The 12,295-nt window shown below is 43.5% G+C and overlaps 1 protein-coding gene across 2 annotated transcripts in view; it reads left to right on the top strand.

The window, feature by feature from the left end:
* WDR11 (WD repeat domain 11) overlaps positions 1 to 12,295 on the top strand; it is a 61,444-nt gene that overhangs the window by 41,021 nt on the left and 8,128 nt on the right. The window contains exons 17-23 of one of the 2 annotated variants that reach the window (XM_075257483.1): positions 4,026 to 4,132; positions 5,059 to 5,173; positions 8,585 to 8,756; positions 9,638 to 9,746; positions 11,148 to 11,210; positions 11,814 to 11,879; positions 12,111 to 12,258. In XM_075257483.1, the coding sequence (XP_075113584.1) occupies positions 4,026 to 4,132; positions 5,059 to 5,173; positions 8,585 to 8,756; positions 9,638 to 9,746; positions 11,148 to 11,210; positions 11,814 to 11,879; positions 12,111 to 12,258 (780 nt within the window). Of the gene's footprint in view, positions 1 to 4,025; positions 4,133 to 5,058; positions 5,174 to 8,581; positions 8,757 to 9,637; positions 9,747 to 11,147; positions 11,211 to 11,813; positions 11,880 to 12,110; positions 12,259 to 12,295 lie in introns of both variants that reach the window. The other variant, XM_075257482.1, reaches the window with a different exon arrangement.

The raw sequence follows: 12,295 nt of genomic DNA, 5'->3' as shown, positions 1-12,295 counted from the left end.
CTGTGCTTTAAGTCGCTGTAGATGATCCCCTCTCCATGCTGTGCTTTGAGTTGCTGTAGATGATCCCTCCTCCATGCTGTGCTTTGAGTTGCTGTAGATGATCCCCCCTCCATGCTGTGCTTTGAGTTGCTGTAGATGATCCCTCCTCCATGCTGTGCTTTGAGTTGCTGTATATGATCCCTCCTCCATGCTGTGCTTTGAGTTGCTGTAGATGATCCCCCTACATGCTGTGCTTTGAGTTGCTGTAGATGATCCCCTCTCCATGCTGTGCTTTGAGTTGCTGTAGATGATCTCTCCTGCATGCTGTGCTTTGAGTTGCTGTAGGTGATTCCCCCCCCCCTCTCCATGCTGTGCTTTGAGTTGCTGTAGATGATCCCCTCTCCATGCTGTGCTTTGAGTTGCTGTAGATGATCCCCCCATGCTGTGCTTTGAGTTGCTGTAGATGATCCCCTCTCCATGTTGTGCTTTGAGTTGCTGTAGATGACCCCCCCCCCTCCCCCCTTTCCTACCCTGTGCTGTGAGCTGGCTAAGCAGTGATAATGTGCTGAATTATTATCAGGTCCATTTAGATTTATTTATTTCAGAAATTCATTAAATGGTCAAAGAAATTTTTTTCGCAAAGGTGTCAATAGCCTTTAAACTGTGCGCTTTGTCTCTGTCTCTGCATCATCACCTGCATGTTCAGATATTATACATTGGTTTCCTATTATTACTCATTTTATGAGCGGGAGCATTTAGGTAATGTTGCAGGACAGTAGCGGAGATCTTCCATTCCTCGCAGGACACTGGCATTGTTTATAGCTCTGTTCTTCCTAGCAGTAAGCACAGGTGGCCATAAAACATCCTATGTTTGCAGATGGTTGGCAGAGGAGCCGCTAGGAGTTAGTATTGCCTGTGGCTCCTGTGCTGTATGATCTCAATGCTCCAACTGCTGGAAAGAACAATCAGGCCGCTTTCACACACAAATCTTTATCTCACGCTTTATACTGCAGTTTTTTGAGCCAGAAATAGTTTGAAAAGGAATGAGAAAAGTAACAGGAGAACTTGTATTGCTCCTCGCTACTGGATCCACAAAAGAATCTGCCATCTGATCATCTACAGGACCGGAAACTGACAGTGTATCTAGTATGAACTATATTCTATGATAGGTGGTATTAAAGTGAACCACCTCTCTATAAAGGGGGTCTAACACCTCCCCCAAGAATATTCTGTAACCACCTTATTACAGAGCACATTACAGTGATAAGCATCAGATCTTTGTACCTCTTGTAGACTTGGAGAAAAACAACTTTAAAATCATATGCAAGTTAGGCTATTGGTGTACCAGGGGCGGGGCTTCCACTCCCTAGAGCACTGCTTGTGTCACTGAAACCTCTACTACCCCTGTGTGGTAGACGTCCTACCATCTCCCGTCTGGTAGACCCCTACCATCTCCCGTCTGGTAGACCCCTACCATCTCCCGTCTGGTAGACCCCTACCATCTCCCGTCTGGTAGACCCCTACCATCTCCCGTCTGGTAGACCCCTACCATCTCCCGTCTGGTAGACCCCTACCATCTCCCGTCTGGTAGACCCCTACCATCTCCCGTCTGATAGACCCCTACCATCTCCCGACTGGTAGACCCCTACCATCTCCCGTCTGGTAGACCCCTGCCATCTCCCGTCTGATAGACCCCTACCATCTCCCGTCTGATAGACCCCTACCATCTCCCGACTGGTAGACCCCTACCATCTTCCAACTGGTAGACCCCTACCATCTCCCGTCTGGTAGACCCCTACCATCTCCCGTCTGATAGACCCCTACCATCTCCCGTCTGATAGACCCCTACCATCTCCCGACTGGTAGACCCCTACCATCTTCCAACTGGTAGACCCCTACCATCTCCCGTCTGGTAGACCCCTGCCATCTCCCGTCTGATAGACCCCTACCATCTCCCGTCTGATAGACCCCTGCCATCTCCCGTCTGATAGACTTGTACCATCTCCCGTTTGCCCCGAGCACCACTAGCTTTGGAGAAGGTTTACGTATATTTAATAATATAGCTAATCGGCAGTAACCTGATCTGACCACTATGTTGAGTACAGCGCTGTCTGCTTCCTACTCCATTCTCTGTACAGCGCTGTCTGCTTCCTGCTTCCTTCTCTGTACAGCAGCTGCTTAGAATTGTGGATCAGTGGGGTGTCAGGTACTGGAATCCCACCAATCTGATAATGATCTACGTCATCTATATTTTTAGCCCGAAAAATCCCTAATGGGGTTCATGAAACTTGTTATTCCAAACTATGCCACCCGTTAAAGTGATGGTTTTCTTTATCAGGATGCCATTCTCTTTTGCATATTAGAAAATGTAATCCTTGGCGTAGTTTTTTTTTGTGAAGAACACTTCCACCTCCATGTGATGTTGCAGATTGTTATATTTAGAGCTAGTTTTCAGTTTTTGGGTGTTTTTTGACAAATTTGCTTACTGTTGTCACACATTGGGATGTGGAATCAGCAATATTTATATGTATTGATGTTGTTCTTGGCAATACGATTCCCATCGGAGGCAGCAAGTAGCCCATTAGTCATTTGCATGGTTTCAGCATTCTTCTATGGTGCTGCTCGTCTTCAGCGCTTTTAGTGGCGGGATTACTACTTAAGAGCCTTGTGAATCACACATTGTTCAGCAGGTACTGTCACTTTTATGGCAAGGACCTGATGTAATCACTGCACAATATTGTGTTAATGTTACATCTGCTGGGTCAGCCGCACATTAGCCAAGTGTGAAGATTTTGTTTGCAGCACACAGGGGATTGTTCTGTATTATATATCACAATGTTGAGTCGTAAATTACATCTCCTGCTGGGCTGAGTGGCTTGTCATCGATGGGTGACATAGAAAGAGGATTCATATGATAGAAGAAAACTCTACAAGTATAATTGCATTATAATGTCCTATTATAGTAGTCTTTAGTTTGCTACACAAAGTCACGGCAATATTTTCTATAGGGCGCAAGTCCATTTTTCATATTAATTGACAGCTGAGTGTCACTAGTTGGGTGTGGTTCCCTATATAGCCTGATACTCTACAATCCAACTACATAGTATCAGAGTGTTTAGGGACATGGTAATGCCCAGTTGTCAATTTATTTATTAATTTGTAGGAGGAGCAACAGAGGAACAGCACATTGTGCAGTTTAAGATGTGTCATCATTATTTTATAGAACATATACCTATTTACTAAAACATGTTATAAGTGAAAAGATCTCCTGATAAAATCTATTAATTAATATGTTTTCCTGTGTAGAAGACTATAGAGACCTTTTGCTGGGTCACAGCAATCTCTTAAAGGGGGACCTTTTGCCACCTCCAGTAGTTCCTCCTCATTGTATATTTTAATAGGCTCCGCTTCACTGATTCCGGCGCAGTTGGAAGTTCTTTTCTAGCCCCAACCGTTACCGAGCAATCGTTTCTGTTAGATTCAGTACAGTTATGCTGTATGCTGGCTGGTGGGCAGTGCTCAGCTGGAGCAGGTAGTCTAGGACCGCCCACCTGACTGGAGAGAGCATAACTGTGCTGAAACTAACAGAAATGATTGCTCAGGAAGGGTGAGGGCTAGAGAAAAAATTCCAACTGCGCCAGAATCGGTGGAGCAGCACCTAGTGAAGGATGCAAAGAGTTTGAATTGGTGGAGGTAGCTTTTTAAGTGGTGGTGCCTAGCATATCAGGGCATGTTGGAAGTTATAGTTTCAGCCAAATTGGAGACCACTATTCTAAGGCGCCAAGACCCCTTCTTATCTTTATGTAAATGACTTTGCATACAGAAACTATGTTGAATTGTCCCTCTTGAAGAAATTTTGAACCGCCACAGAAGGGGTCCTGGCACTTTAAAGAGTACCAAGACAGGAATACCAGGAAAGAAGACTATCATCTATTGAAATAAGTTACAAATGGTCTTTGTTATTTGTATGATACTATATGTTATTTTACTGCACAGCTTCTTTTTTAGCATTTTACACTTTATAACTTTGTGCCTGTAACCTACAGGGCAGCATGGGAAGCATCTCTTGCATTGCCTGGAAGGGAGACACATTGGTCCTGGGAGACGTGGATGGAAACTTAAACTTCTGGGACTTGAAAGCCCGCGTCTCAAGGTGCGTTGTGTCATATATGCTTAAGTTGACACCAAAACCCATAACATCACATATTAGACGAATGTGTATTGTATCTTAAAATGCACCATTGAAGATTTAAAGGGATAATTCCAACTGGAATATTTATGCTCTGTATACGCAATAAATGATGGATGCAAATCCTAGTGGAGGGACGAGTTCAAAACCAGGGGATCCTCTGACCCCCATTTTACAGTCACTGACAGTGTAGAATTGGCCACTATTGTGCAACCCCATCCTTTCACTTCAATGGGAGACTGATAAATAGCCAAACCAACAAGATGGGATGTCGAATAAGGACGATTGGTATCAAGGTATGACAGAACCTTGTAGGGCGACTTTTAAAATTTCCAAAGATGCTTTCCTTACTCTGCTTTGCAGCTCCATTTACATAAAAATTGGCATTTTATTCTTGTGCAAATGAGCTGAAAAGGGCTTTAGGGGCATTTCTTCGCCTGACAAGGCTTTGTTCCCCAACTGGACTATAAGCTCCAATCGAGGGTATACGGTGTCAGAGCTCAGAATCGCACCCCTTGTCTGCTCCTGCCTGACACCTTGGGAAATCGTATGCAGTTTAACTCTCGTGGAGGAGCAATAGTTGTCCTCTATGTTGATGTACATTGCTTTTTGGGGAATAGCACACTCATGGGAGATGTAAAAACCTACAAATAGTTACTATCCCAGTGCGGGAGCTCAGACACATTAGGCGTCTATTCACGTGAAATACTGAAATTAATTTATAATTTATTGCATCAATAGTTACAGCGATTAGATTTTTTCACTTTTGATGTCTATATAATGTGATCTCCAGGTTAATGGAACGACTGACCCTTCATATGGACATTAGTAAACCTCGCCTGCCGTCCTGAGGTATTAACAAATTGCTAATGTTTCATTATTTGTCGCAGAGGCATACCGACCCGCAGGAATGGTGTTTGGAAAATCCGCTTTGCACCAGGGAAAGGCAACCAAAAGCTCATTGTACTATACAATGATGGCGCTGAAGTCTGGGATACCAAGGAGGTAAGTGTGTCTTAATCCTCTATTTTAGCCTGCAGAGACGTAACTGGAAACTACTAGGCGCCAGTGCAATATATGTACCAGGCGATGCCTATATATCTATATACTGGTGGCTTAATATGTTGTAAAGAGGACTATGGGCCCATAGCAATTTCTTTCTCTGCATCCCTTATAGCAGGGGTACCCAATACGTCGATCGCGATCTACCGGTCGATCGCAATGGACGTATGGGTCCCCAGGAGCCAGGGACCCTACCTATGGATCCCTAATATTTGGAGCTACATATATTCAGATTTAGAGTGTATCGCTGCTTTTGTTTCCAGGGTTGTAGTGGCAAAACAAGTGTTAAAGAGAATTGTCCCACAATCCCAAGGTAAGTGTCTGATCGATGGGGGTCCCACCACTGGTCAGTATTGGACTGATGAAGATAACCTAATACTCCGCTATCATGGTCAGTCCTATAGAGATTAAAATAACCATCTGCATGCATGAATGACCATCACTCCATAGTGGACTTGGAACCCAGAATCTTGTGATTGGTAAGACCCTCAGAGATCAGACACTTGATCAGTCATGTATTTATCCAGCCCCCTATAGTACAGGTAACCAGTATTGATCACGGGAGAGGGAGGAAGCGGAGTGATTTCAGTACTGGGTGCTGGTTCCTATCACATGATCCGGGGTTGGAACCAGCCAGGAAACCCATGGTTCATCCAAAGTAGAACCCAGGGGAAGTATGCATTGGAACTCTGCTTCAAGAACCCATTTAAGAAAGGGGCTGTTCTAATGTGAGCCTTTAAATGGGTAGGCCCTTGTTTAAAATCTATGGCTTATGCACTGCACATTTGGGGCATACCTCTAGGACCAGCTTCTTGCATTGACCCCGTCCAGACAAGTATTAAACATAGAGATACAGTTATAACTCTAATTCACTTCTGTTGGTGTTATGGCGGCGAGCAATAAAAGAATAAAAGCCCTCCTGCTTGATGGCGGTGCTGCTTCTTGCGCCCAGCAGAGGTCATTGTTGCTTACGCTCTTCATTAATTGCTTTCCAGCATCCTAATTGCTGCCGATAATGACGCAAAAGTAAGTTTGTGGTAAATTCTTTATAGTAAAATTGAAAGAAATCTATTACCAGCGGGAATATTTTGCTTTTTACAATGGCAAAACAGCTCGAGATAATTGCAGTTTCTACTGACACTGATTACAGTCTGGAACTAAGGTGATATTACCCTATAATTATATGGCTGTGAACATAATGTGTGACATGGTGACCTTGTATCCTGCGGACCACTTACTGAAAGATCGGATTGATGGTGCCTGTAGCTATTTAGGCATACTTGTGTAAAGTGATATTTTGCTGTCAGTTTTTCATACTATTCCGTACCATAATTTGCATATTCTACAGTTATGTTAATTTGGGACAAGTTAATTTGGCGGTGCAGTCCAGTATAGGTGGTCAGACCATATCCCTGAGGGACATGTGCAGCCGCCTCCTTTATAAATTTGCTACACACAGGTTCAGAAATGTGTCCTAATATCTGCAATGGTGTATAGAAGGTTTCAGTGTCAACCATGTTATAGTGGTTGTATGAGAATAGAAAAACAAATGATTTATTTTCAGCAACAGCACCACTGGTGGCTGTACCTGGTATTACAGTTTGACTGTATTTAAAGAGGCCCTCTAACATTGGCGGTATTATAAGTACTGAATGTGCGCCTAGGTGGTGAAACGTATGGCACAGATATCCCTCCATTGTGAGAAGGACGGGCCTTAGAGGTAGCATCATTGCTGATCTATGAGGAACGGCCTCCTTGACAGCACAAGGGTATGGGAGAGTACTGTTGGGTGGAGCGTTTCTCACAGCCCATGGATGACACTGACCTATAAGTCCGGCCTTTCTGGAGGGATATCGGGGCCGTTTATTTCAGCACCCAGGCGCCTATTCAGTGCACAGTCAACATATAATACCACCAATGTCAGAGGACATGACAGATCCTTTTAAAGTGAATCAAGCATTGTCCATGGATAAGAGCGGCATTGTTTCCAGGAAAATAAGGCCAAAATCAGATTTTCTGGAATATTTATGCTATAAACTTATGGAAACTTTCAGTACCACACACACATACACACACATACACACACATACACACACACACACACACATACACACACACACACACACACTATCCATCGGTTTTGCTGTGGATTTTACCCTTTGCATTGCACACATATAAGACCCTAGAGCCTATACTCCACCTATAGAGAATCTGCATGTCAATGCCACAACTATGTCTTGTATGAACTGATCCCATACCAACCTTATACAACCCGATTCACCGTTCCCCTAGTGGTATATTTGTGTATTTTCTATGATTGAAGAAGGGTATGGTATATAGGTATAATCGGGGTCTTGTCATTGGAACCAAGGTGAGATTATTGTTTGGCATGGTTTATTGGATTCCGTATATTGTCTGCCAGGTTAAAAGGGTTGACTAGTCGAGGTACAGACTTTACAATTGTGTGTTAACCATCCATTTATTCATATATTCTTCATAGAAGTTGGCCCTGTTTTGACACCCATGTAACCACTCTACTTGATTTTGTTGTTCTCCTTTCCCCCAAAACCGCATCCACTCTGTCCAAAATATGGCTAAAGATGGAGGAACCTATGACAGGAGACATCTGTCCACATGGAAAGCCTCTGTCTATGGGGACATTTCCTTCACATACACAGGGGAATATGTGGACAGACTTCTCCGCTCATATTATAGAGGACGGGTTGGCTATACAGGGATATAAGATGGAAGCAAACCTCTAGAATCAGATTTCGAGTAAGTAATGATTTCGAGTAATGATAAATTCTGTACCCCGAGTAGCCACCCCATCCAATCTATTCTATAACCTTTCCACTAAACCCCGAGCTCTGCCAAATCTGTTCTCAGTTGTGTCAAATCCATATTTTCCATCCTGAAGCCACAAATCTGTATGTTCAGCCATAAATCAGACATGACATTTACGACGATGGTTTTCGCTGTACATGGACAGATCATTTATTAGTCCTGTGTTGTGCACACAATAACCTTTCCCATATAATAAAGTGACATGTACGTTATAGAAAATAAAGCGTAATCTTCATTTTCCCCTAAGCCTAAGGCCACCCCCCCTGTCCATCTACCTGGGTGCCATTTACTTAGTAGCAGTGGTGCAGCTCAATGCAGAATTGTCCCAAGTCACTGGACAGGCCATCAATAGGCGGATTCTGAAAAGTCCCTTAAAATGCCACATGTAATGATAAATCTGTAAGTTTCTGGCTTTAGGACGACATGTTTTTTCAGTTCCTGATGAGTTTTCTCCATAAATTACAAGGATTTCTTTTCTGCTCCATAACATCTTACGTTTTCCTTAAGCAGCTTCAGATGGTGAGCTCTGTACGCACCGGAAGAAACATGAACTATCGCGTGCTGGATGTCGACTGGTGCTCATCGGACAAAGTCATCCTGGCCTGTGATGATGGCTGCATCCGAGTCCTGGAGATGTCCATGAAATCCGCGTGCTTCAGAATGGATGAACAAGAGCTGATAGGTAAACTGAAATGTAGGCGGCAATGGTCGATTTGGGACACTAAACCATCCACAGGTCCTTATAGACTGTCCCAAATCAAGGCCATATCACTATGATCTCTACAGCTGCAAATCTTGTACTGGGCACTGGTCTTCTGACTAAAACCTAGCGTTGTAGATCCCTTTTGAAGTTGCTTGGTCAGGTCATTACACCTGGGATCTGCAGCCGCAGTATGGATGTGTTATCAGTAAATGCAGCTTTAGAGACAGCACTACTCTTGAGCCATTTTTGCACCAGTTTAACTTTAATTGGGTTTTTATATTTACAGCACCCCAAGTGCCTACTTTCCATTTACTGGTCCAGCAGTGACTACTACATCAGTGATCTGACCAGTGGTCACATGTCCCTTGTCAACACATTATCACTAGGCCAGAAAGTGGAAACCATGCAGTAGCCCAGGGGTCAGCAGTCCATACTACAACTCCTAGCATGCTCCATTCACTTCCATGAATACAGCTTGTCCAAATACAGCTGGACAAGTATACATGCTGGGAATTGTAGTTTTACAACAGCTGGAGTGCTGAAGGTTGCCTACGCCTCCAGTAGGGGATCGGTAAAGGTGAAAACCCCCTTAAAGTTAGACTGCTTAGTATAGGAGGTGATAGAACGTGACCTGTTAGTGTGTGATATACATTTTACAGGTCCAGGTTGTAATATTTACCATGACGTAGAGCAATGCTTGCACCCCTCTAGTAGAAATAACATGCACGCTTATCTGAGCTGAGTATGCTTGTAAACGTAGGGATTAGGTGTGATAATACACATTGTGGTTTCAGATGGGGGAGGAAATAATTTGTTAAATACCCATATATCCATATAGCAATTGTTATCTCTGTTTTCAGATCCCGTCTGGTGTCCATACCTACTTGTCCCAAGAGCATCCCTGGTCCTTAAAGCTTTCCTGCTACACCAGCCTTGGGGGGAGAAGCATTCCTTAGATATTTCCAGCGTGTAAGTGACTTTATTTCTACTTTAGAAAGTATTAGGGGTTGTCAATGACCAGATATTGATGGCCTATCCTTAGGATATGTTATTAATATTAGATGCAACATTCCCATCCATTTGTATAGTGTATGGAAGCGGATTCACTGAGCAAGTGAATGGCAGCTAACATATAATAAGGCAGCATGGCCACTGCACAGTGTACAGAGCTGTCTGCTTCCGGTTCTGTAGACTTTTCAAATTTATGCTGATCAGTGGGGGTGCCGGGTGTCTTATCCCCACCAGTCTGATATTTCTGTCATATCCTAAGAATAGGCCATTTCTGGTCTTAGAAACCCAACTTGGCACTTTATATTTCTTAAGCGTATACAGTAGGACATTTTTGCAGAAGACATCAGTACCAGTGGAGAGGTGTAGCAAGCTTTGTTTTCTCCATAGAGGGCCATGTTGTATGGGGGGCCATGTTCCCCTCTAGAACTGGGAAACCCATGGTCACCGCAAAAAGCTTCTGTCAATGTTATAGCGGTACTTATGGCAATGCCCCTTGCTGTTAGACACAGGGGGACACTGTAGCTTGAAACCACTTTTAGAGAATGCGTTGAGGCCTTACTCTAGACACCATCTTAGTCCGCTCTCTGGAAAGGATAGATGGAGGCTGGTGGTGTTATTCACATGCATCACCTACGAGGAGAGGAAGAGTGCGAAGAACAGACTCCGCGCCATTATGACTTTTTGAACTGTTCTGTTGTAGGAACAGAAGAACAGGTTATACATTAAGGTTACAGTCAGACAACTGAGGTGCAAAATGGACATGAAAAATGTCGATTTTTTTACAGCCGCCTTGGGCCTTGAGGGACACCAGTTGTCATGGATCCTGCGTACATGTGAGTGTATGGAGGGGTCTGTGAGAACAGACAAAACTAGGACATGGCCTATATTTTGATGATCTATTACAATAGACCGTCAGAATAACGGCCATGTGACTGAGCTCCCATTCACTGACATTGAGTTTGATGCTCCTGTGTCACATCCATTAAAAAAGCTGATGTCACTGTTGTGTGAATGTAGCCTAAGAGAGATGAGTCTAATGGAAGATAACAATGGATCCTGCGGGACCAAGTTCACTATATAATGGGATGTGGATGAGGCCTCCGACACGGATGTGAACATGGCCTAAGCTGTGTCTGGTATTGAAGCTTTATTGGAATAGGAATAAACTGCAATACCAGGCTCGGCCCACAAACAAGTTTGATGCTTCTCTCCATCTCTGACAATGGTTTTATAATAGGTCCTTGTATCACTTGGCAGCTGCTTTTGATTCCACCAGATTATAGTACTAGGAAGTGATATAACACAGAGTAGCAGTATAAATCATATTATATCAGCTTATGTTGTTTTTTTTCATTTAAGTGATTACTCTGACCATGAAGATATCAAGAATCTGATCCAGCAGCAGATCAACTCATTGACCAAGTGAGTGTTCCCAAGTCCGTGCTGATGGATAAACTTAAAGATGAGGTTCCAATGTGGAGTTATACACATTGAAAATTGGGATTTTGTGTATTGTATTAATATAAGTTTGTAACATAATTGCCAGATATATAGATCCAATGAGTTTCATTCCACACCCAAGCTGAACTGCAGTAACGTGGCACAGCCACCACGAGGTTGACTGGACTACTGTATCTGCTTTTGGCACCATCCATTGTGCATCCTGATCCGTGTGAATGCCGGGTCTCTAATGCTCTCAGGGCCTTTAAGGCCAGGGCTCCATGTTGTGTTATGACAAAAAACGCTGCATTTTACATTACCTGTGAAATGGATAGGATTCTGGCTATTCCCATCCACACATTGCAGAAAAAAATTGCATCATATGAATTATACCAGTCGGCAATGCTGGCGTTTTTTTGTGTAGATATAATAAGGGCACAAATTCCGTATAGGAAAACTGCCGACACTGCGGCCTTTTCAACTGCGTTTTTTGACTGCGGCTCGCTACTTGGGGCCTTCTCCTAATAAACAGTAATTCTTGCCTTCAAATGCAATATATAGTAACTATGGAACCTTTCTCCACAGTGATATAAAGGATCTTATTCTGGACCCAGAGTTCACTCTCTTGCAGAGGTGCCTCCTGGTGGCAAGGTATAGTAATACATGTCTTGCTGGGAATGTTACTTATAAAGAATCCCATATGGAATGGAATAGTAGTGTATTTTACTTGTGGATTTGCAATAGAAAAATCCGCTGTGGATTCATTTTTCCAAATTCTATTCACATGCAGTGGATGTTTTCTGGCCAGAAATTGACTTTTAACAATCCGCAGCTTGTCAAGTTCTTGTCACAAATTTTCCCAGCAGATGTCTCCTCTTTCAGGTTGTTCGGCGATGAGTCTGAGCTGCACTTTTGGACCGTGGCGTCTCACTACCTTCAGGTTTTCCAAAGCGACGCACCTCACGTCAGCATTTCGGCAAACCCTCTGGACATCTGCTATGACCTGCTATGTGAAAATTCTTACTTCCAGGTAACAGCTAGAGAACCAAGTTCAATTTGTAGAAGCA

The sequence above is a fragment of the Leptodactylus fuscus genome, chromosome 10, assembly GCF_031893055.1.
Source record: "Leptodactylus fuscus isolate aLepFus1 chromosome 10, aLepFus1.hap2, whole genome shotgun sequence".
NCBI classification, from domain to species: domain Eukaryota; kingdom Metazoa; phylum Chordata; class Amphibia; order Anura; family Leptodactylidae; genus Leptodactylus; species Leptodactylus fuscus.
Note: the sequence above shows the minus strand (reverse complement) of the source record. Positions and strands in the feature narration are given on the sequence as shown.